Here is a 26772-nt window from a genome sequence, read left to right on the forward strand (position 1 = left end):
AGTCACTCTACGCTTACAAAATGATGCTAAAGCGAGATGAAACTTCAGAACGAAGTTACTGCAAAAGCGCCCTCTATATTATTTTCGAAGGGCTGTTGCAGACCTTCGCGTTGGCGGCACTCGTGACTCCTCTAATTACCAGAGTCATGGTTCATACATCGTTGGAAAGCTTATGAAACAGAAATTCCGACATTTGTGCCTCTTATATGGAATCATCCTGAAAATAAATACGTAAAAAAAAAAAAAAAAAAAAAAATTAAGACTCAAAAGAAAAACTGACACTTTACTCCCCTTCCTCCCCCACACTTTACTCCCCTTCCTCCCCCATATACACAACAAGAACACGTACAGGGCATTGCCATGTAGTGGACTACTTCACTGCTTCACATACCAACTTTTGTGTTATCCCCAAGGGGGAAATGGTCACCCAAAAACTGCTGAAAAAAAAAAAAAAAAAAAAAAAAAAAAAAAAAAAAAAAAAAAAACGCTCCACCAACATACATGAAATGCATATCAGCAAAAAGATTCATCTTTTAGAAACACATTGATACCAAAATTATTTTCGTAGCTTAATTAGGAGCTAACCTATTGAGGTTTAAACCCTTAATGCAACAGTTGCGTCAATGGGCGTTTAAGGGTTAAACCAAATGTTTAATTTCATTGAGATATTGCTCTGGAAATCGTATCCGGCACTATGTGCAGCACAAGCTATACATGAGTGCCTTAACTTACCTATATATTGAATTTCGTGAAACAACAGGGTGTTAACATTATAACATTTCCTGAGAAATGAATGGTCGGAAGGAAAGCATGGTTGATGACTGCTTGTAATTCGGTTTTCTGGTTTTATACAATACAAAAACAAAAAAAAAAGCTCTCAGCGTTAACAATCGATACTTCGTTATTGCCAACAAATACATAACAAAAGCCATTCATCGATCAGGATGAGCTTACGGACACTTCTTTAAGCAAAAGAAACAAAGAGAAAGAGGAAGCAAGAGATCTACACCCTTTTACATATTCACAATAATGCAGATCCTCTCTTATATTATGTTCATTCATTTTATCCCCTTTTTTGTTTATTTATTGAAGTCTAGTTCACTCACACAAGCATCCATACACATACAATCACTTATTCTCAGGAGTCGTCTTCCAAGTCGCTTAGTTCATATTCTAAATCCAAATCATCAAGTTCTTGAAACAAAGATTCGTCCACCTTGACTGCTTCCTCGCCTGCAAGAATAAAACAATCACTGTTAACTTAAAAAGGTAGCTTTGTCCTTACCTTGGGATTCTACAAGTTGTCCGTCAAGTTACTGTGAACCAGGGTTGGCTGGTTTAAACCATGGTTTAAACCAGCTGGTTTTTTCCAAAAAAAAAAAAAAAAAAAAAAAAAAAAAAAAAAAAAAAAAACAATTGGTTTAAACCAAAAAACGAAAATTGTTCGTAAAAGTGTAAGTGTTAGTAAAATCTTGATGAACACACATTTCTGGGATATCACGTTTCACTCCCGTATATTATTCGTATTATATCCAGACATAAATTCCCCATTCATTACTCAAAAAGATTATACTACAAAGGCAACTTTTTTTTTATCTGTTTATAAATGTTTGTTTTGTGATTTTTTTTGTAGTTATTATTGTTATGTAATTGCAATCAAAGAAAAATTCTAAATATTGTTTCGTTTCAATGTTTACTATTGATAATATACATCGAAATGACGTACTTTGTGTGTGTGTGTGGAGAGGGGGTCATACAGACCCCACGAGAGGCATTTAGTGAAATGAGAAGTATCTTTGCTATCTATTTATGTATAAATGAGTCTGAGCCAAAGTGGACTCAAATAATTCGTATCTTTATTCACTTTTCTTACTGATATGCAAATTAAGTCGTTGTATTTCTTTAATTTGGACCAATAAAAGTCATTGTTACTAACTTGAACTAAATTAGTTCTTCTGTACTCCGTAGTACTTTGAAATTGTCCATATGTAATTCTGTATAATGGTTTCACTTGTGCAACTGTTTATCTTTTTGTTCTTCTGAAATGACTCTTGACAGTTAGTTATATTAAGAAGCATGTAAAGATCAGTACAACGTATTTTTATCAGGATTCCTTCGTGAGTGAGTCGGCAGACGTATCGCATTTGTGGACAATTAGTCCTGGTTCCGAGTTCAAATGGAGTACAATTTCTCTGATGTAACTCGAGAAGCGGTTTTTATTCTGCTTTAAGCTTATGTGACCCCTTCCAGCATAACCCGGTTGTTGCATAATAACATCAAGGCGAAACAAACTTATTTCTGTCCATGTATGATATGAATATATGGAGCAAATTACTTAAACCAAAATACCTGGTTTAAACCAAAAAAAACCTGGTTTAAACCAAAAAAACCGGTTTTTTTGTTTTTTTTTAAAAATAAAAACCATGGTTTTTGCCAACCCTGCTGTGAACTATGAACGCACGTTTCAATGTAAATAATGTATTAATTAAACCCAAATTTCATACATATCAGTTTTTTTTTTTTAAATTTCAATTTGTGTAAATTTTATATTGCATTTTCTATACTATAATGAGTAATTATAGAATAATTACTAGCTGAACCTGCGCTGTCTACTGAGCGCATCGTTCTGTTATGACTGAATCTCTTTCGCACTGTGCATGTCTCCTTACTCACACAAGTAAAGAATAGGAGACTTACAAAGGAAGTTAATTGCTATGTATAGATGTTGGAGTGAGTTCGTAGCAAATTTGTAGTAGTAGCACGATATCAAGTGGAAATTTTTTTTTTCCTAATAAATTCATAACCGTCCGAGTACGCCTCATTGCGTCTCTTGAGGTCTTTGAAGTTGCCAGCATGCAACAGATTTCGCCATTCAGATTTAAGCAAAGCGCCTGCAATGTCAGTCAACTTGCCACACGTAGCTTCTCTACTGGTTGCCTAACACCGTGGTTTCGGTTTGCAACAATATTAATCTTATGGGCTCAAAACGGTCCCTAAAATGTTGAATAGAACAAAAACGATACGGTTTTTGAAAATTTGAATGAGAACAGGACAATCTACACAAAATTTGGAATCGAGCAGTGAAAACAGTATGTTTCTAGTACTTGTGGTTTTCGAGATCTCATTGTCGAAAGGATTGGGGACAAACATATAAACCTAACATTTTAATATATAGACAGAGATAGTCCCTTTGGTCGCGATGTTTTTCAGTTAGGTTCGTGGTGTCTCGCGAGGAGAAATCTTGCAAATACTGTGTGTTGGTTTTTAGAAGGAGCGTACATGGGCATCCGGTGTATCCGTCAGTATATCAGTACTTCAAATGAAAAGCGGAAAGAAAAGAGAGAAAAAGACGAGTGTATTTTTCTATATTTTCGGCGCTGAAGAATGCCGTTATTGTTTCAGTGATTTAGTGTACGTACTTCTGCGTTTTACTAACCATATCCAAGGCCCCTTCATGCTGCACCATGAATCGTCTAGGTCCAATGTAGTTTGAACTTGTTTTCTCTGCTGCCAATGCGCTTGTTCTTCAATGGACATTTTTTTTATTATTATTATTACACATTCAGAAACAATAATGGGATGACCTGAAACATGAGAGATCTGAAGGATGACCTACCTAGGTACTAGCAACAAACCGACAAAGGGAAGGAAAGACAGAGTGGAAAACTGTTTTGTAACCCAAAGTCGAGGCATTTTTTTCTTGCAGCAATCGATCCTTCAAAGAAAAGTTTCTTGATATAATAGTAATATTATTCTCAGCTTACTCTTTATTTTAGCTTCCATGGTAATAATGTAAGATGCAAAGATACATTGAAATTTGCGATACATTTTTTCAATTGGTATGCATTTCTATGTTTTTGCTCCCAATCTGCGATGCTATACTGCTTTTAAAAACGCTGATTTATTTATTTATAATAGGTTTCAGATACAGCACTAGACCATTTTACACTGAAACATTTTAACAATTATGTAACATAACAATAGAATAACAATTTGAAATCAAGATAGTACAGTACAATGGCAACATTACAAAGATAAGTTTATTTATATATGATCTGAAGTTTTGCTCATTTGAAAAGAAAAAAAAAAAAAAAAAAAAAAAAAAAAACGTCTACAGTTTCTTTGGCCCAAAGGCGCGCTGTTGGGGCAAAGACAAGAGAAGAGAGAGTACTTCAGTCGGTGTGGTACTGATAGAAGACAAAGACTCAGAACAAACCGGTTAAAGAGGGTAGGGGAAGGAAGGTGAGGTGGGAGGGGAAGCAAAGCTGCTAGCAAAATATTCATTGAATACCTTTGCCCTGTCTTTTTCATTGACACAAGCATTTTTGTAGGTCAGTTCTGACGGAATGCGAGAACTATTTCTTCGATTGTTTATTAGGGTCCAGAAACACTTAGGGTTTTTACGTGTATCAATTGTGATGTGTTCAATGTACTCATACTTTCTTTTCATAAGATATTTACTATGTCTTCTCATATCTGTAAAGTTCTTGTAAGTATACTCACTGGGAAAATCCTTCCATAGCTTCCATGCACTTTTTTTGTTGCGAAGTATGCACTTTAGTTCCTCATCAAACCACGGAGGAAACTTTGAAGAATGTCTTTTTCGGAAAGGCACAAAGTCTTTAACTACAGCCTGAATGACGTCAATAAATAAGTCAGCTGTATCATCAACTGAGCCTGAGGCAAGTAAGCACCATGGGAAAATATAAAGAGCTTGACGTATTTCATCCCAAGGGGTCTTTTTCCACTGGGGTGTATATACGAAGAAAGATCTTTGCTACATTAGTATGCAAGAGGGTGTGCACGCATGTTTGTACGTCCGAAGAGATGCGTTTTTAACATTTGTTTATACAAAACATTTTAAAATTGTGTTATTTTCTGTGCACAGAAATATTACGGGCACCCTATGTTAACTTCTATAATATAATATGAGATGTGTTAGAGGAGTAATGAGAACTGGCAACATACTGCACAAACCGTCAAGCTTCTGCCTCCACAGTAAAGTTACGTTAATTCCTACCGTTAAATCAATACAAGTTTGAACCTGCTCCAGTTGCTACACAACTGTTGAGAAAGCCTAAATTGAAGATTTGTTTGTAAAGTGCGTTACGAAAATGGACCGACCAAAAATTGAGCAATGTGCCATCAAATTTTGTGCAAAGTTTGGTGTATCCGCGACTGTGACTTTTGAAAAATTACAAAGGACTCATGGAGAACTTTCCCTATCCTGGGCACAAGGTTCAGATTAAAAGGCGGAAAACAAGTGAAAGACGAATCTCGTGCACAAAAACCTTCAAACTCAAAAACAGACGACAATGTGGAAAGAGGGAAATCCTCGATTGACGGTGCGAATAATCAGTTGAGTTATACTTGAACATGTTTACCGTCCATCGAATTTTAACACAGAATTTGGACATGAGAAAAGTGTAAGCTAACATGGTTTCAAAGAACCGTATCTCATGACAGTCTTCATCAATTAATTTTTGGCAGAAAAAGCATTCCTGTGGTTCCACTGCCCTCTATATTCGCCACTCTCAGTCCCTGTGATTTCATTTTATTCTCCTTGCTCAAAAACACTTAAAAGAGCGCCATTTTGTTACTTTTAATAACACCAATAAGAGCGTAACCGATGAGGTGAAAGGTATTTCAGCAGTGGCCTTCCAACACTGCTACAAAGAATGGAATCAATGCCTCTATCGCTGTGTAGCTACCTAAGGGGACTGTTTTGAAGGGAATAATCTTGATTTGTACAAATAATAATACAGTATTCATCGTTAAAAGAAAATCAGTCTCATTACTTTTCTAACACACCTCACAGAGGAAATTAATTTACACAAATGATTACCTCAACATATTATAAAATACAAGAGATGTTCAAATTGATCACTCACGCTGTAAAAGGTCATAATAAAGGTTCGAACAGCTAATCAGCTATTCGGATTTTATGAGCAAAAGGGACGGCACCAATTCAATTTATTATGAAAGGACAGGTATTTATGACCGAAATGTGGTGTCAGTAAAGCCTATGCATAAAATGTGTCGCGAATTTAAAGGTCGAAGCATAATTGATATAAAGGTGGGACGGGCTATGTCAGATCTAATCTCTTGAATTAAGAAGAGTTCGCGGGCTAGTAGCAGAATTCACATGAAGAGTTGAAAGAACAGTTTAAATTCTCACATGGAACAATCTGGAGTATCTTTCACTACTTTTAAAGTACAGAAATATGTACAGAAGTTGGGTCCCTCACGGACATTTTTTTTTTTTTTTTTTTTGATTAGAAAAAAAAAAGCATCTCATCTACTTCGCTGTAAAAATCACCGCTCAAAGATGCTTTGCGTGGTCGCCGATTTGCCTCAGATTTAAACGTGCAAAATGCGGTGCAAAAGTGGCTTCACGACCAACCGAAAACCTTTTATTTCAAAGGAATACGTAAGCTCGTTGACCGTTGGGTCAAGTGCATTGATAAGGACGTAGAAAAATGATGTGCATACTATAACCCTAGCTTCATGTAAATAAACTGTAGAATGAAAAGTGTAGATAATTTTTGATTCGCCCTCGTATATATAATTTTAATAGATCTACGTGATACAGAATTATACGTGAACATATACAGAGTATTAAGGCTTACAGCTGTTGAAGAGTTTCATGGTCCAACTCCAAAGACTGAGGTGGTAACGTTACTTACTTACTACCTTCCCCTCGTATACAATACGAACTAATATGTAGACATTTAGTTATAGCATTAGAAATGCGTATACCGTGTTATCATTAGTGTTGTCAACGGCTCGAGCGGCTCGGCTCTCAGCTCAGTCACCACCGAGCCGAGCCAACAGCTCACCAACCGAGTCCTCGGCTCATTTGTGCCGAACCGAGCCGGTGGCTCAGGTGTCGAGCCGAACCGATTTGGCACAACATCGTCCTGATTAACAAAGAAAAATACAAGTTCGCTTAGAAATATTTTTTTTCAGTTATTGATAAACAGATGGAAGTAATAAAACAAGTCTTAATAGTTGTAGGCGTACTCGAACTTTTACATATTTCTACTATTATTTCATTAGTTTCTTGAATGATATTCACAACAGAGATCAAACTAGTGCCCACTGATTTAAGAGATTGATTAACAAATCAGTTACTACAAACTCAAGTATAAAATATTTTGTTTGTCTTCACGTAATCTAAGTTCGAAATTTGGGCTTTTGTTTTAACATTTCGTAGCACGTAGTTAGCAACTTTAATCTAGTGTTGTCAACAGCTCGAGCGGCTCGGTTCACGGCTCAGTCACCACCGAGCCGAGATATGAGCCGAGCTAATAGCTCAACCATCTGAGCCGGCTCGAGCCCTCGACTCAGTTGGACCGAACCAAGCCGAGCCGATGGCTCACCTGAGCTGAGCCGAACCGAACCGATGGCTCATCGCAACCGAGCCGGCTCGAGCAGATGGTCACCTGAGCTGAGCCGAACCGGTTGACATCACTAATTATCATCTATAATGGAATTTCTTTAAAATACAGTAATTTATTGTGGGCTGGTCACTTTTTAAAGGAATCAAAGGTAGTTAATACAAAACAGGTTTCATTCTACATAAAAAAAAGTAAAAACTCACCTTCTTCAAGGAACTTGAGATCCGACTCATTTAATGTCTTGTCTTGTAAGAAGAGTTCTTTTCCTGTCAACTTCCGAGAATCTTTGTCATCTTTCTCCGGCTTCTTGTGAACTTTTGTCTCTGAATCAAATTTCCTTTTCCATGCGAGAAAAGTCTCCACTGTTACACGAGTGCCCTCGAACTTTTTCTACAATGTAAGACAAATTTGGTTAGTGAAATAATTCTTCTTATTTACCTATAATAACATAATATAAGTTTAATTGGTGTAAAATGTATGTGTGAACACTCAATGGTTCAAAAAATTACGACTGATTACAATAAAATTTTCATCAGTTTCTTTATTTGAATGTCGAAAAGTTCACCTATCATCATGCTTTTATTCCACAGGAACTGACGAACAGCGTGGAAGATGGAACAAGGTGTGCAAAGAACTCATTGCAAGCCACAAAATGAAATTTGGTTACAAATCATGTGCATAACTATTACACGGGCAGTCAAGAAGTTGTAGTTTTGGCATTTCTGACGCAATCACAATCAATCTTGTACAGTACAGTCCTTAGGTTGCATAATTATGAATTTGATCAAGGTTCCCCAATCTCTTTCCCAAAAGAATTTCAAGGACGTTTCCATGACGAAAGACCAATTTTCCAGGACTTCGATACAGGAAGATATAACAGAATTGCAACTCTAGGTTCGAAACTCACAGCAGTGAAATGAAAAGTACAGCAAATTATGTACTGAATCTTAATGCAAGTACAGTATTACTGCATAATAATTAAATACACAAAGAAGAGTGTTATGTGCTTTTCTTCTTCTTCCAACTCCTCTTATAGCCACCCGATCCACCCATATCCAACATATGTATTTTCATTCTTTCTACATCACATTTTAATTGCGCACCTAACAAATTTACAAACAACAAAAATCTTATTTTTCGTACATGGCATCTTCATTACGTGACAGTGCGACAGATATAATTAGGGGGAAAAAAGGAATTGCATTACAAGTTTTTCAACTGAGTATGGAGTTGAGTGATTTCCTCATCTATAGAAATAATCTTTTCTTTAGCGAAGGTGCTCTACGGATAGCATTTGACTTTTTCAATAAAGTAAAGCAACACTTCTGCTCTGCTTCATGTGCAAGCTGGTTTGCTTCAGTCTCCAAAGCTTCACTTGTTTCCATCAATTTCCTTTTCTTTCTCTGCAGCTGCTGTACATTTTCACTTCTCTCTTTCCTCTTGCTCTGCACTTGACTTTCTCTTTCAACAGTCCTTATTTTCTCCTGCTCTGCTTCATGTGCAAGCTGGTTTGCTTCACTTGTTTCCATCAATTTCCTTTTCTTTCTCTGCAGCTGCTGTACATTTTCACTTCTCTCTTTCCTCTTGCTCTGCACTTGACTTTCTCTTTCAACAGTCCTTATTTTCTCCTGCTCTGCTTCATGTGCAAGCTAGTTTGCTTCAGTCTCCAAAGCTTCACTTGTTTCCATCAATTTCCTTTTCTTTCTCTGCAGCTGCTGTACATTTTCACTTCTCTCTTTCCTCTTGCTCTGCACTTGACTTTCTCTTTCAACAGTCCTTATTTTCTCCTGCTCTGCTTCATGTGCAAGCTGGTTTGCTTCAGTCTTCAAAGCTTCACTTGTTTCCATCAATTTCATTTTCTTTCTCTGCAGCTGCTGTACATTTTCACTTATCTCTTTCCTCTTGCTCTGCACTTGACTTACAGAACTCATTACCTTCTAATGAAATCCTAATATAAACAACTTAAAAGTTTATTTGGTATAGCAAGCAATTGAGTTTCACCTAGATATGACCTTGTCACAAATAGCATTTACATGAAATTTTACTGAAGCGTAAGTACTGTTGCGAAAAGAGACTGATTATGGAGGATTGATACTGGTACAAAGCACAGTTTCTGGAGGATAGTGCTACTGAAGACAGCATCCAAGAATGGGTTGACAGACTAGTGGATGAAAGAAGAAGATTGAAGTTCTCGCAGCCAACCACGCTGTTGGGATTAAAAAAAGAAAAAAAACACCAACCACGTACACATGCAGGAACATAACAAATTATTATTCAGTACAAAAACAGGAATAACAAACAAAAATAGCAATCAATTAAAATCTTCATTATAATTATCAAAAATCTGACATTCAGTATTTTTATGAATTTCAAGGACAAAAATGCATTTTCAAGGACATTTCCAGAATGTTTCCAGGACAAAATCAATTCAAAGACATTTCCGAATTTTCCAAGATTTCCAGGACGAGTGGGAACCCTGTTTGATAAGTGTGAATAGGTGATATCAGGCAGTGTACGAGAAGTATAGGTGAGCCGAGGAGTTGAGTTGACTTGATTTTGAGTTTAACGTCCCTTTCATCAACGAGACTATATGAGACGGGACTTCTTGATTAACGTGGAATCCTAACTACATGAGCTCCCGCCGGGAATCGAACCCGGGTATTCCACGGGAAAGAGCTGAGAGGAATGGTGTGTGATATCAGTTGGCACAAGGTCGCTTCTCAAGCAACGAGCAAACATGAAGTTCATGTGCAAATTGGGGAAATCTACTTCAAAGACTTTGATAGTCTTAAAACACTTTACGATGATAATGCTTTAAGGAAAAACTGGCCTAAAGGTACCAGTTTCACCACTAGAAGACGATCAAAACCGATGTGACGGCTGAACTTCGGAAGATACCAAAAGAGCAAGGGAGCCGATCCTGGGGTTGGGGGGGAGTGCCCCCCAAAGCTCATGTGGGCCTCCTATTGTATTTATGAATATACATTATTTGGCATAATTTACATGCAATTTGTCTCAAAATCCTTATATATATGCACCTTCTGCATCTGAATGGGCCCCCCAAATTTACAGAGAAATCGGCTTGCAAAAGAGGACTTTCGTCTGTGTTCCAAACAATGGCAAGAGCAAGTGTGTGTATTCCGAAGATGCCTACTTTGAACGCAATTAAGTAAATGTATACTTATATTGTGGGAATACAAAATTCCGGGAACTTTTTGACTGCCCAGGTATGATTATCTAATGTCATTATTAGGAGTGTGTGTGTTACATTAGGAGAAGACGCATAACAATAGATATAACGTGTTAGTTAACAGCGCACACTTTACATATACATATAAGAAAACCATCTATCCGAGCACAATAAAAACTATTACTGTAATTATTTCTGACATCAAACGACAAATTTTTATCAGCGTAAAAATTTGTTTTTGCTCAACTTTCTCAAAAATTACGCATGAGGATTATCCTCACGAATCTCATTTTGTCTGCTTGATATGTTTCGGTTGATATTAGGTTGTCTATAAAAAATACTGAGCCTTTGGTGGTAAAAATTGAGATGATGTTTACTGTTATTTTGAATATAACATTACGACACACATATGCAACATTTTGTTTGATTACCTTCTGTCATTTTTCCCAGAACGCCATAATCCCGTCGTTACATAACTTCTGTGGTTTCTAGTATAATAATAATAATAATAATAATAATAATAATAATAATAATAATAATAATGATGATGATGATGATGATGATGATGATGATGATGATGATGATGATGATGATGATGATGATGATGATGATGATGATGATGATGATGATGATGATGATGATGATGATGATGATGATGATGATGATGATGATGATGATGATGATGATGATGATGATGATGATGATGATGATGATGATGATGATGATGATGATGATGATGATGATGATGATGATGATGATGATGATGATGATGATGATGATGATGATGATGATGATGATGATGATGATGATGATGATGATGATGATGATGATGATGATGATGATGATGATGATGATGATGATGATGATGATGATGATGATGATGATGATGATGATGATGATGATGATGATGATGATGATGATGATGATGATGATGATGATGATGATGATGATGATGATGATGATGATGATGATGATGATGATGATGATGATGATATGATTTTACAGGCCTCTTTTGAAATTGACTTAACACCGTTCAGGGAGTTCTACAGAGACCGAAACAAATGGTAGTCTGACGGTGCCAGCTCCGGACTATATAGTGGATGCATTAAAATCTTCCAACCAAGTTCTCTCAAGCTCTGACGAGTCGTTAAAGATGTATGTTCTCTGGTGTTGTCAGTGTGGTATACAATACTCTTTCTGTTGACTCCTTCTAGCAGTTTGTTTTGAATTCCCAGATGCACTCACGCTAATTGTCGAAAGAACACGTCTTAGTCCATCGTTCTACCCAGCGGCACCAAACTGTAATGCATAATGCCCTTCCAATCCCATCAAAAGCACAGCATAACCTTTCTAAACATCTGTGTGGGCTTTGAAGCAGACTATGGGGCATGTCCTAACTTCGACCACGATCTTTTTCGTGTATTATTGTTTCGTATCCATTTTCATTACTCGTGATCAACTGCTTAAGAAATGGCTCGAGTTCGTTACGTTTCAGTAGAGATTCGCAAACAGAAATTCGATCGAGTAAATGTTTTTGAGTCAAATCATATGGCACGCGCGCGTCAAGCTTCTTTTTGTAGCAAGCTTTCTCCAAATGGTTTCGTGGTGCACAGTGGCTCAGTAGTAGAGGGCTTACCTCTAGTGCGTGGGTCCCTGGTTCGATCTCCGACCAAATAAGTGTTCATGGATTTTCTTGGAGTACTCCCTTTTTCTCCCACATTTTCAAAGCACAAAATACTTCCTTAATTATCCGTCTCCCTTAGCCTAAAGGACATAATCGAGGGACGTTCAAATTGAAAGATTTTCTCCAAATGGTTGAACACTGGTGATGTCATGAGACTTTACATGTCGGTCTTGCTCGACTTTTGCTACAATATCATCTACTTTTGCTGTAATGGTCGCCCACTGCGAGGAGCATCTTGGGCATCGGAATTTCCAGAACGAAAGGGATTAAACCATCTTTTAATAACGTATCCTGCCCATAAGAGCATATTTCTTTTCGTGGGCCTGTACAGTATTTGCGCCTATATCGAAATAAAATTATAAAATGCGGCATAGTTTGGCGGAAAGTTCACTTCTCTTCACGGCGCAATCCAACATTTCTTGCACATCTACTACTGTCAACTGTCAGTTGTTACATGACATTAGGCCTGACCCGAAGCGACTCACATACCCTGAAATTTAAGACACTAACGTCATCTCATGCGCAAAAGGCTCACTACTTTTTAGACTACCTGATAAAGTCTAATTTTGGGACAATAATTTAACTGAAGAGAAAGTTTAAAACATAATGATGAATTTGGGCTATATCTCATTAACCATATTATGTGTTGTCATGATGTCAGTAGTTGTCATCTTACTATTCATGAAAAGCACTATGAAAAGCACTTACTTCCGCTGCTACTGACAGGGGAAAGTATTCTCCGAAAATGGCTTTAGACTCATCGTGTAGATATAGCTACCTGTACACAACAATCGGTTCAAAGTATGTTAACTTTTTTTTATTAAGAAAAAGTGTGTTCTACCTCATTTTAACAAAACAAGGTTCCTACTGATTTGGATAAATCTATTTCCCTGACTTTCCTTGACCTTTGGCAGGAGTCGAATGACGTTTTGACATATAAATAAGAAATAAATGACGGTGAATATTTATATATTAGAATATTTACTCTATAGACACAAATAGTAATCAATTGTTCATACGCACATGCCACTTACCTCCCATAAAAATCTGAACAACGTTCCATACTGTGATCATTAAGCTGAAATTGGTGTACAATTAATGTTAGAAAAAAATATATTTTATAAAATTTTTCTGACTTTTACCGGTTTTCAGTCTTTTTTCCTGAGTTTCTCTGATCTGCTCCATTTTCCCTGACTTCCTTGACCAGTAGGAATCCTGCAAAATGACGAACTCCGCATTCTTCTTCTTCTTATTATTATTATTATTATTATTACTATTAACAATGGGAAATTGCAATTTGCTAAAGATAATTCGAAAATGCCACAAAAGAATCTTCGCAAAAAAACGCAATAACTTCCAGGTTAGAGCTTAATCTCTACGTGTAAGTTTGATATATATTATAAACCACTGTTAATGCTTTCCTGTTTAAGACTGGTCTGTAAAATAATAAAGAATGGATTGTGAAGCACTTACCCTTTCCGCTTCTTCGTCTTCCTGAAGTTTGCGTATCCTAGCTGCTTCTCTGTTCTTCTTGATTTCGTCCCATCTAGTGTTCAACCATTCTTGAGCGGCTGATACAAGTGTAAAAACCATCACCATTCCAAGGTTTTCTTGGATCTGCAACCAAAATGTCATTGCTTAAACACATAAAGAAAGCAGATCATTTAAAAAAACATAAATAAATAAATAAAAACTGACGAAAATACCATCCTGCAAAGACTGCAAATAATACAAATTCCGCTGGTCTAGTTGCTGCACTGGGTTCGACTCCTGGTGAGCTTTGAAATTTGAACACATTACAGTGATTCAGATCCCACTCTAAACGAAGATCACGACTTACATTGACCTGGTGTTGAAAACGAACGCTGAATTCCAACCAACCTTTTCCATATAGTTCATATAATAAAATGAAAAATGATCACAACACAAATCAATGCATGCCAATGTCATATTACTACATATATATCGTCATCCTACGGAGAACTAACTAACTAACTAACTCTATGGTCTATGGAACCCGGAGGTTCAGTGCCACGTTCACAAAAGCTCTCCACTGACTTCTATCCTTAGCTAATTGGATCCAGTTTCTACTTTGTATTCCTATCTCTGCGAGATCCATCTTAATATTATCCTCCCATCTGCGCCTAGGTCTTCCTAATGGTCGTTTTCCTATGGGTCTACCAGTCAAGACTTTGAAAGCGTTTCTTTCTTCCATTCTAGCTACATGACCTGCCCACCTAAGCCTCCTAGACTTGACGACCCTAACAATGTTGGGTAAACCGTATAAACTATGTAGTTCCTCGTTATGAAGCTTTCGCCATTCCCCATTCTCGTTCCTCTTGGGTCCGAATATTCTTCTTAGGATCCTGTTCTGAAATACTTTCAGTCTATGTTCTTCCCTCAGAGTAAGCGACCATGTTTCGCAACCATACAGAACAACAGGCATGATTATCGTTTTATATATTTTAAGCTTCAAATTCCTCGACAGAATTCGCGACGACAAGAGATTTTGAACCGAATAGTAACACGAATTTCCTGCTTTTAGTCGACATTTAATTTCTTCATGAATATGATTTTCGTCTGTTAATATTGATCCTAAATATTTGAAAGTATCCACTTTATCAAAAGCATTATTTAATATTTTAACGCCTCCACAATTTGCCGTATTACGGTCCCGACGCACTTCCATGTATTTAGTTTTCTCTGCATTTACTTCTAAACCCATGTCCCTGCAAGCGTTTAATAATATCTCTGCATTTATTTCTACTGTTCTCCTATCATCCCCTATTAAATTTACATCATCAGCATATGCCATAACCTGGTGAATGCCGTTCAACTCTAGGCCCTGGTTGCTATCTTTGATTTTCCTTATGGCGTATTCCAGCACAAAGTTAAATAATAATGGCAACAACGCATCTCCTTGTTTCAGGCCATTTTCTACGTGGAAGCTCGTGGACAAAAATTTTCCTACCCGGACTTTACTTTGGGATTCACTTAACCATATCTTAATTAATCTAATTAGCTTTCTCGGTATTCCAAGCTCTGTAAGAACGTTGTATAATGTTTCTCTCCTAACCGAGTCGTAAGCCTTTCTAAAATCAATAAATAGTTGATGTACCGGGGTATTGTATTCCCACTTCTTTTCGAGTATTTGGCGAATGGTAAATATTTGGTCGATAGTTGATCGATTTCGTCTAAATCCGCACAGAGATGGTTAACAAAATAGTTAGCACTGAGAAACTATATGGAATGGAAATCAACATCGAAAAATCGAAAGTCATGAGAATATCCCATGGAAACGCGCCCTTACGGGTCAGAGTAGAACAAAGAGAACCTGAAGAGGTCGATAATCTCAAGTATCTGGAAAATATTTTCACGAGAGACGCTTACTGCAGCAAAGAAGTTAGGTCTAAAATTATCACAGAAGCATTCAACAAAAAACGATCACTTAACTAGCAGGCTTAATACAGAAGTAAGGAAAAAGTTATCAAGTGCTACATGGAGTATTGGACTGCAAAATCAAAAGTTTGGACATTACAGAAGTTAGAGAAGAAATATTTAGAGAGTTTCGAAATGTCGTGTTGGAGGAAGATGAAGAAGATAAAATGGACACAAGAGAGAGAGAGAGAGAGAGAGAGAGAGAGAGAGAGAGAGAGAGAGAGTAACAAACTACGCTAAATGAGACGTCCAGGATGAGAAATGAATGAAATGGTGGTATGAAGAAAGTGGGAAGAAACGAGAATCTACCACAAAGCTCACTTGGTGCGAGCTGGGATCGAACCAAAAGAACCATACACCAGTGAACGCTCTAGCACTGAGCCACTGTAGCCCAGCGAGTGTCTTGATTTTGTTAGTGTCCAAAAGCAGAATACATTCACTGAAAATTTTACGCTTTAGACATACTGGCATTTGATTTTTCAATATGAAGCTGTTCCTTTAGAATAAACTCTATTTTAAGTTTTATCCCATATTCTACAGATCTGTGTTATTATTTACAAAGAGAACGATGTCATAAGCGAAACAAAGATGGTACAGATGTTCCTTATTTACATTCATTCCTTATTCTTCCAGCTGAGAGGAAAAAAGTCATACTCAAGTACGTGTGTAAAAAGCTTGGGAAAGATAATATCACAACATCGTACTGCCCTCTTTCGTGTGTATGTCGAATAATAATGCAAAAATATACCTTTTTCAAATTTATGTTTTTCAATACAAATATCGTACGTACAAAACAAAGATATTTTTTTTTCTTTTTTACATTACTATGAACTTCCGTGTTCTGTAATTTTTCTCCATTAAACTGTTCCTATGTCTCTTTTGCCACAAACAGTTCTCATCAAGAGTTTACTCTTGTATATCCTTGCCTTTTATTCATCCATAGTATTAGTACGAGGCACGTTCAGAAAATAAGTGTACTAGATTTTTGTGAGTTTCAAAAAAATTATTTAAAACAAAACTTTTACATGCTTACATCAGTACATATGTAAACTATTTTTCCACGTAGTCACCATCCCTCTCCATACATTTAGTGAGACAGGAATCATTTGTTTTATGCCTTATTCAAAGAAGACTGCCGCCATCTCTTTTACCCCATTCTTCATCTCCACCTTCGCTTCCTCTCCGGTTGAAATTTTTTCCCCATCTATGTGCATCTTCAGAGAGGTGAACAGATGATAGTCTGAAGGCACCAAATCAGGGGAATGCGCGAGGTGGTTCAAAACATCCCAAGTTCATCCGAAGAACTCCAAAAGTGGTTTTGTTGCATTGGCCGTATGCGGTCTGGCATTGTCGTGCAGAAAGCAGACTCCCTTCCTCAGCAGTCCCCTCCTTTTGTTCTGAGATGCAATTCTCAATTGTTTTGATCTCGTTAGAAACTTCAGACGAAGATTTTTCCCTTCACAACGAGATAACGGATAACGCTGCAAATCTCGCACTTGGCGATAGATTTTATCAACATCTTTCATGGGAGATGTTACTGTAGTCACAGTTTTGGTCGTACTCCGCATGACTGAGCTCGCAGGAAAAGGTAGGAGCTAAGCTACACGACAGTGTGACCAACACAGAAAAAAAAATCCTCTGCCCGCAAGGGCCCTAGTATACTTGTATCTGTGTCTCGTACAATGGAATAACTAACCACTCATTTTCAACCACAGAGTATTATGGGCAACACTACACAATCATTGTTACTGTTACCTGTACCTTTCGGCTCTATCTCGAACTTCATGGATAAATAGGTATATGAATATGAAATATATAAATATGGATAAACATATATATATATATATATATAACTCGAAGCTTTGTCAACTACCTACCTCTTGTTCAATATGTTTCTGCAGTAAGGCCACTTGTTCATCGTCAAAGTTTTCATTGTCTACTATTTCCACCAACAGAGGTTCATCTGGGTACGAGGGTGTGTACGTGAACTTCAAAGCACAACCAAGTCCATTCTCTGTCTCTGGTTCATACTCCTCGGAACGGATTCCGATTTTGAATCTATGATGAGGTTCCGTCGCTAGAACTACAACAAACAAATTAGCAACTAACAATATTACAAAATATACAGAGTGAATCTAAAATTTAATAATCTAGAATTCTAGATTTAGAAAGTGAAGCCAATAACTAACTAGTTCATATTAGCTTTGCTATTTTAAATACAGTTCACCGACTAGTTTACAGTTTAACTAGATATACAGTTCACCAAAGAAAGCAACGTTTATTTAAAAATAATAAATATGTTCAGTTAGTTGCCCATAGTTGATTATTTTTAAATAAACGTTTTGATCAGTGAATTGTATTTCTAGTTTAAAAGTGAAGCCACCGTAAATTTATGGTAGTCTAGCTTTTGTTTTAATTTGATGTATAAAAAAGTACTTTTTTTTTCAGATACCTATATGAAGCTATACCATTGAAAAGATTTAATGCAAGTTGTCCTAACATGGCAACTATCGAAGATATGTTGCCATGAATCGATCTTTATATAAACTTTCCGGATACAGTGACCATGGACCGTGAAAAAATGAAATCTATCAGGTTTACGTCTCATGCTTATGCCGTCTAGGCTAAAGGAGACGGTGACGACCAGAAATGAATGAAATAGTGGAATGAAGAAAATGGAAGGAAACGGGAGAACCTCGAGAAAACCCATGCACAAGATGCTCATCCATAAAGTTCACTTGGTGCGAGCTGGGATCGAGGTAGGGACCCGATACACCAGAGGTGAACGCTCTACCATTAAGCCACCGCGGGCCTCGAGGACCGTGAGTTCCAATCTCGTCGCAATATGTGAATTCTGGGTTTCGTGATAAAGAAACACTGCGTTCATAGTCTTTCACCGGTTTGTGGTTCCTTCCACCACGAAGCTTTAAATATATAAAACGATAATCATGCATGATGTTCTGTAAGGTTGCGAAACATGGTCGCTTACTATGAGGGAAGAGTGTAGACTGAAAGTATTTGAGAACAAGATCCTGAGACGAATACTGGGACCCAAGAGGAACGGGAATGGGGAATGGCGGAAAGCGGAAACTTCATAACGGGGAACTATATAATTTATACCGTTTACCAAACACTGTTACGGTCATCAAATCTAGGAGGCTCAGGTGGGCAGGTCATGTAGCCAGGATGGACGAAAGTAGGAATGCTTTCAAAGTCTTAACTGGAAAACCAATCGGAAAACGATCATTAGCATGACCTAGACGCAAATGGGAGGGCAATATTAAGATGGATCTCGTAGAAATGCGAATACAAAATAGAAACTGGATTTAGTCTTCTAAGGATAGAAGTCAGTGGAGAGCTTTTGTGAATACGGCATTGAACCTTCGGCTTTCATAGACCATAGTGCTAGTTATTTGTTTTGGAGTACATCGTACTTTATTTGCTTACACAACACAAAGTTCATGAGGACTAAATCCAGTATTGAAATGGAACCTAGTCGGCTTTCTAATTGAGTTTTTAAACTAACTAACTACTGTGGCGCTTAAAAAATATTACCACCCTTATAAGAAAGTGGTTTTCGACTATTAAAGCCATTTTTTTTTAAATAATTACATATTCTGAAAGAACAAGTCATTTTACATCAGAAATCACTGTTTTGAGTTGGTTTTTGGTGGTTTTCTCAACTTTAGGCGGGACTTTTTACTTTTGGATAATTTGGCGAAAATAAACAAACTCTTGTCTTCTTAGATGTAGACACATGTATATTTAATATCTATCTATATATTAAACTGCTACAATAGTAATTAAAAGCGACTGAGCTCCAACCTATAACTTTGGCTTTCAAATCTTTCATTTACGGATGTGTGAGATTTCACGTTTAACAGAGACAAATATAGCATTTTGAGTATGTGTACTTTAAATAAATTAGTTAAATAAATCATTTTCATAAAGTTTAGGTTTTAAAATTATTGATCAAAGCCTTTGTACTTTAATAAGCCTTCTCTAAAATCAATGCACGTGAATTGTGCTGGCATCTTCCGAGTTCTTTTAAACTATATGTTGTGGACGTTTATATGTTTGTGGTCAATCCTTTCGACAATGAGATCTCGGAAACTACAGGCTGTAGAAAGATGACGTTTTCACTGATCGATTGCAAATTTCATGTAGATTGTCCAGTTCTAATTGAATATTTAAAAAACATGACCAATATTTATTTATTACATTTTTACGGGTACATTGGAAGTGTTGAAATTAAAAAAAAATACCTAAAGCATCACATCCTACGCATTATACAGTGAAACCTGTCCATGTTGGCCACTATCGGTTCCATCGAAAAGTGGCCAACTTAGACAGGTGGCCAACTTACAGAAAATGAGTGTCATTTGTGTATTTTTAGAATAGGATTTGTCGTATTACTTAATTGTAAAATTTTAATAAGCAGTGCCACGACAGCTACTTATAAATAATGTGTATAGAGTAATCATAGAAAATATTACTATAGTATGCGAGAGCGCCGATTTCTCTGTAATTTTTTTTTTTGGGGGGGGGGAATTCAGATGCAGAAGGTATATATATGAAGATTTTAAGACAAATTGCACTCAAATTATACCAAATATTGTATACTCATAAATAAAATAGGGGCCACATGAGCTTTGGGGGGCCCCTCGGTCCCCCTTGGATCGGCGCTCTTGATAGTATGTTTATTATATATGCATACCTTTCTCTTCCTGAAAACTAGTCTGGTACATTAGATTATTCGGATTGAAAACACAATAACACAAACATCCATGAAATAGAAGTGTATGTACGCAGTTTATTGAAATTGATATTATAGCACACTGAGTTATTCAGACTGAAAACAAGAAAAGCTAAGTTATAAATTGAGAAATTCATATGTAATTTATATGACTTCTTTTCAGTTGTTACTGAATGGTGGTTCATTCTAGACATATTTGCTTTATTCTTTTTGGCAGATATACACATTCTAATATTGTAGTTAAGTATCTCTTGTTAATGACATGGAAGTGTTTCCTTCGGAGCAAAAGATGTTTCGAGAAAATCTTGAGGGAATTCATATCTCAAAACCTCCGCTACCTTTTGACATGCAGTCAGGTGCCAATAAATGACAACTAAGCTTTAACCTTGAGAATTTTCCGGAATTACTATAGCTTCCCACTGATGAAAGGAGCCGATATAGCTAATGGTTTTACCAAAACAGACAGGGTAAACAAATACGTACAACCATTTCCTGAATTCCTGTACGTGCTTTTTCTTATTCACATCTTCCTTCACCACCCGTTTATGAGGGTAGTGTTCTGGCCATTGACCTCCAAGAACAAATCGTGCGAATCTATGCTACTTTGTGTCTAGTCACAAATACAGAACATCTGCCTCTCATATGGGAATTCGAAAGAGTTAAGAAAAATAAGAAAACTGTATTTTGCGTGGCCAAGATACGCAGGTAAATTTATCATTATCATCATAGGGTAAACATTGCTTCAGTGTGGCCAACTTCCAAGATAGACAGGTGGCCAACTTATAGAGTAGTAAGTAACGAATGTCTTATGGGAAAATGCAGGTTCAAGACGAACTAGGCCAAGATAAGCAGGTGGCCAACTTAGAGAGGTGGCCAAATTGACAGGTTTCACTGTACATTCCAACACCACATTGTTGTATATAGGGGTTGTATATGCCTCAGGCGTTTGTTTCATGGCCAAATAATAATGGAAAAGGAAAGATAACCATTTCTCCAGTCTAAGATGAACCTTTATGTTTGGAGTGTTTTGCCCAATGAACACCATATATAACTGGCATTATAATTAATTGTGTATGTAATGTATTTGCTTATTACATACTGCATGCAAGAAAAAAGAAAACACTTGTCATAGATGAATTAGAAACTCCAACCGGAAGTAGGCTCAATCAATTCAATACCTAATGCCGTCATGTCTAGCTTTGGTATAAAGAATTTCTTTTGTTGTTTCCTTATAGAATCTGTACATGTCAAAAGCATAAATGATTTATTTCTTAAGGAGATTTTGCAAACTACTTTTACTGTTTCACCAGTACTATCACTAGTTGTATAGAATGACTATTGATAATTTAAATTGTACAAGTTTTTCTCATGCATTCAAGTTCTCACAATTCTTATACTGTGCTGAACTCAGATGGTACCTTTCCTTCTTATTTTCAATATAGTGGAGCCCCTCTCCACTGTGGCATTGATCTGCGTTGATGGCTCAATGCATGATTTCCAAGGAAATAGATAACTCGCCATGGTCCCGTACAATGACCGTCCAGATGACATAACCTCACACCCCTTATTTCTGTCTGTTCGGGTTATCTAAAATAGAAGGTGTATGCTGAAAAACCCCGCGAAATAAGGCACCTACAGGAAGTATGCGGATGATCATATTTCACCGGACATTCTCCTGCGTGTGCAATTGGAGTGAAAAGATAGATGGCCACAGCATATAATATGTGCTGTAATGTGTCGTTGGTAGGTGTTTTCTAACCTTTAACTGCTCATAAAAGTACAAAACATACAAGATATAAAAGAAACAATTAACTTTTTTGGATCCCTGAGCTCACGCTAATGTTACTTGATATGCAACATGCCCACTTTCCACCTGAAATTTCGAACTTTCATTCAAAATGGTGGACATTGTCGTCATAAACGGTACAATTTGCACGTTACACCCCTCACCCTACTATAGGGGTTGCCATTTCTGGAAAATAAAATTACCGGCACCCCCCTACAATTTCCTATGATATAGGCCTAAGTGTGAAATATCTCTGTTCGGACCCATCCATGGGAAGGAAATGTACTATCGTGGAGAAAAGTGCATTAGTACCTGTATTCTGCATATCCTTAGTACATTCACTTATAAAGTTAATGGATAAGTTGTGCTAAAATGAGAAACTGGAGTCGGTATCGATCATTTTATTGTATTTACCAGTAACTGCAACTTCTTTAGAATTATAGAAACAGATAAACAAAAGTATATTAATCCTTACGATAAGTGACAATTTTGGATTTCGAAAATGAAATTTATAGTAGCTTAAACTTATTACTTCAACTACAGAAAATTGCTTTAAGTAGTCCTAAGGAAGGAAGTTGGAAGTTTAAGAAAAGTTGTCGTATGCAGCAGCTAGGGACGTGATAATAAACAATGCAACAAACATTGTACTAGCGAAATGCCTAAGATTCATTTGCTAACAAGCGGTGAGCAATTGAAATTCATCACTATATTTATGCCGCACAATTATGACAAATTATATACTTCTGCTCTATTGCTGAAAACAATGTTTCAGAATAAAATCAAATTGTTATCAAATTTCTTATGTTAAATAAATGAACAAAAAAAGTGTCATAGATTAATTCTGGATTACAGATTCTAAAAATATCGGTCATAAAGGGACTGGTAAGAAGTCTGTACCGGTCGTCGGCCTTACTCAACATTTTCGGCCAGGCTGATGAAATACCGGTACGGTTGTGTTGTCAGAGGACCTGATTATATAATGGACTGTGTCCATAGGATTAAGCTCAATCCACAGATACACGTCGGGACGTTAGGCTGATATATATTTAACACTAAGCAAAATCAATTATATACAGTTTAACTACTTGACAATACACAAATGTTGTCAAATTATTATGATAATTGTGTCATGGCTTGATATAGTTCATTAACACTTGATGGTGATTGTATTTGCGCTGTTCCGCCACGATATATTATGAATGATATTTAACCTGAACTAAATGCAACGTTTTGAGCGCGGCTGAGCTGCTTGCTCCCAACCAACGTTCTCACGTTCACTAGCTAGCTTGTTTACTGCCCTTCTCTCGTTTCGGTTAGATTTTAAGGTCCATGTTCCGTTAAGGGGATCCAAAACTAACCTAATATAACGTTATATTATGTAATCAAACGAAAATCAATGGAAAAAACGTGGAGAAATTGCAAATTTCGTGTGCAAGAAATTACTGGACACCCTTAACGGAATATTGACCGATTTTAAAAAGAACCAACCAAAAAGAAGAAAATGTCCCTTGCTTATTCCCTTCTTTTGTCCACTACTCCTGCTATGAGGGCGAAATTCAATGGATGGGGGTGAAGGTGACCGTAGTTCTTGTGAGGAACCATCGGGAAAAAGAACTGTTAGCTCTCTTGGTTACAAAACACACACACGAGACAGAAAAACAAAAAACGCATGATTTTAAAAATGAACAAATTCAACTGCTATACACAACAGATACCGACCACTTGATACTCCTACTTTACTACGATCTTCCAGTAGAGGTTTCATATTTTCCTTTCAGGTTTCAAAATAAAGGGTTATCCAAAGATATTTGTCTCACTTTCTACTGTAAAATACACTTTTTTCCACAGGAACCTCCCATTTCTCTATGGCATTTATTCTCTAATAAAGACTGCTATAAAACTTATCAGATAAAAAAAAAAAAAAAAAAAACTAAGCAATTTATTTTTTTCGTACATCTTCGTTTATGAACATGCTTCCTACGGACACACTCTCGCGTGGGCCCCTCAGGTTTACTCTTCATGTATTCAGGTTACATACAATTCTTGTAGTTATTGCCATCTAGCTGACTGAGGCTAGTTAGTGTTTTCTATAGTCTTTTTATGATATTTTACGAAAAAAATATTTATTTATTTCAGAAACGCACGCAGGGATTTTTCCAAAGGCAGGCAAAAGACAGATACAAGCGAAGTCGCGAATATACACACCTTTATACACATATTTTTTTGTAAAACAATTATTATTGGCGGCTATTGCATACCTTGACAAGATTCTAGAAAACTGGTTCACGATCACTGAATTGTAATAAAGAAAGTAATCAGACTGGCTACTAACCCGCCTTCACTCGCTATCGCTCGCTCGGCATTACTACTATGTGAACTCAGTATTCAGATTTACTTAAAAAAAAACAAAAAAATGGGTACTAACTCATCTTCACCTATGTGTGCGGATCCGCATTCTAGAACCTTTCCCATATTTTTATTGACTTACTAAATATCGCAGTGGGTGAGAAAGAAAATCTAATGTGTTTTGTCATGCATTTCCAACCCCTTTCGAAATTTCAGAAGGGCAATTACCCTTTCATGCCCCCCGCTACAGACACCCATGTTTCTACACATAACAATTAAGCCCTTCTGAAATTAATCTGTAACCAGGTGTGCAAGTGGCCCACCAGAAACAATGTTTACGTACTAAGAACACACTTCCTGAAGAAAGAATATATTAATTCATGTATGATCCCTGATTCTATACCTGCACCGTTATCATTTACCTTATTATCTATAATTTGCGTAACCAATATCGCAAGTTTAACATATCGTACTTGATAAATCCGATATTTTCCCTTGTACTAAAAACGATGCGGTATTTTAACACTTGATGAGCTCTCAAATTGCCTTATTTCATTATATATTGATTAATGTATATACTGCAACATATACACGTATGTGTTAACCTATAATCTATGTATTAATGACATGTAAAAAAAAAAAAGCCGATTATAGATTTTACCATACACTTGATAGTATAGCATATCGTGATAACTCACTCTCCATTTCTCCACAATAAATGGAATCCAGTGCTTCTATTTCGTTGGTTTGTTCCTCTTTATAATCCATGCTCAAAGATGGGTAGACTCCGAAAATTACAATTTTAAAACTATATATTTACACTTATATCAGCAATACATCTTAAATTTATTCTACTTTACAGGCATGTTGGACACATTTTTCAACCATGATCAACGTTGCCAACCTAGTACTCAAGATATCAGTAGAAAGCCCTTTAAAATTTCAGTGTATTTCAGTAGATACATTTAAAATTAATGAAACATCGAACAACCTATCTATGCACTGCAGGAATTAAAATACGAGAAGAAATTCTAGTGTTAGTATACTCGTATTTTTTTTCTTTCTAGCATTATTTCAAAAGTCTTGATCGCTATTACCAATTGAAATATTACCAATTCATTGTATGCCACGATCAGAACTTTCTTCACTCCTACACAGAGAAAAAAAACGTATTTGGCGTACGTAAACACGTAGGTTACATGAGTAAATCCTGTAGTTTTTTGGACTTAACGTAAGACTATTTTAGATAACTTAGTACAACAAACATATATCTGAAAACCTGTTTTATAATACTTTCGGCATTTGTACCACCTATTGTACTTTCCGTGTGTATATAGGTGGTAAGGATCTCACATACGGATGAGCATATACCGTATAAAATATAGCTGAAGTCAGGGGCGGATCCAGGGAGGAATCGCCCCCCCCCCACAAGAGGAAACTTTCTTAGGTCAATGTTCCGTTAAGGGGATCCAGCGCCTTTTGACACCACTTCTTTCTATTGATTTTCGTTTGATTATATAATATAACGTTATATTAGGCTAAGTTAGGTTAAGAAGGGTCAGGTTAGGTTAGGTTAGCTTAGCTTAGCTTAGCTTAGCTTAAGGGGGTCCAGTGTACTTTTGGACCCCCGTAACGGAACATTGACCCTTTCTTATTTTATATATAAATAAACCCATCCATAAAAAAGTTTGGAGCTCTTAAAAGTAGCTCTAAGTAGCAGTATTACTACCGACCGCCCCCCAGAAGTCCTTTCTGGATCCGCCCCTGGCTGAAGTATGTAACATACGTATACATATATAATATACGGAAGACTGTTAGATGTCAGACACCCTGCAGCGACATGATGTAATATCTAAGCGGAGAAAAAGGTAGTACGTATGTAGTATATGAATAATATATATTCGTACAGATTTCCCTAATAAATATATGGATTCCGTATATTAGTACAATATACCGTTATCCGGATCAGGCCGGTAGCCAGCCCCAAAATTTAGAGGGGGGCGATCCAACCATATTATAGTTCATTTGCAAGCCTATCGTAAAATTGTTAGAAGGGGCAGCAAAAATTTAGGGGGAGCGGCCCCCCTAGACCCCCTGGATACGGGCCTAATCCGGATTCTTCTCAGTGTATTATTGTCACTTGAAAAGACTGGCCACCCACCAGTCATTCAA

At 36.8% G+C, this 26772-nt stretch overlaps 1 protein-coding gene across 2 annotated transcripts; it reads right to left on the minus strand.

The window, feature by feature from the left end:
* Positions 1-877: 877 nt before the first annotated feature.
* LOC145665432 (RWD domain-containing protein 1) lies at positions 878-25515 on the minus strand. 2 transcript variants are annotated; one of them, XM_081732741.1, is made up of 5 exons: positions 25299-25515; positions 17590-17795; positions 13748-13891; positions 7604-7790; positions 878-1233 (listed from the first exon to the last, which is right to left on the minus strand). In XM_081732741.1, exons 1-5 carry the CDS (start codon positions 25366-25368, stop codon positions 1139-1141), a joined length of 702 nt encoding a protein of 233 aa, XP_081588867.1. In that variant the 5' UTR covers positions 25369-25515; the 3' UTR covers positions 878-1138. The 2 variants fall into 2 exon arrangements, with proteins under 2 accessions (XP_081588867.1, XP_081588869.1); XM_081732743.1 differs by lacking the exon at positions 25299-25515 and adding an exon at positions 25262-25298.
* Positions 25516-26772: the final 1257 nt, after the last annotated feature.

This window comes from Thermobia domestica, chromosome 1, assembly GCF_964235325.1.
Source record: "Thermobia domestica chromosome 1, izTheDome1.hap1.1, whole genome shotgun sequence".
In the NCBI taxonomy this organism is placed as follows: domain Eukaryota; kingdom Metazoa; phylum Arthropoda; class Insecta; order Zygentoma; family Lepismatidae; genus Thermobia; species Thermobia domestica.

Excerpts from the sequence above, each read along its gene's own strand:
- LOC145665432 (XM_081732741.1), bottom strand. The coding sequence starts at position 25,368 with ATGGATTATAAAGAGGAACAAACCAACGAAATAGAAGCACTGGATTCC. Across the intron at positions 13,892-17,589 it reads AGAAACATATTGAACAAGAG|ATCCAAGAAAACCTTGGAAT; the intron begins GTAGGTAGTTGA and ends TTTTGGTTGCAG. Across the intron at positions 1,234-7,603 it reads TCTCAAGTTCCTTGAAGAAG|GCGAGGAAGCAGTCAAGGTG; the intron begins GTGAGTTTTTAC and ends TTATTCTTGCAG.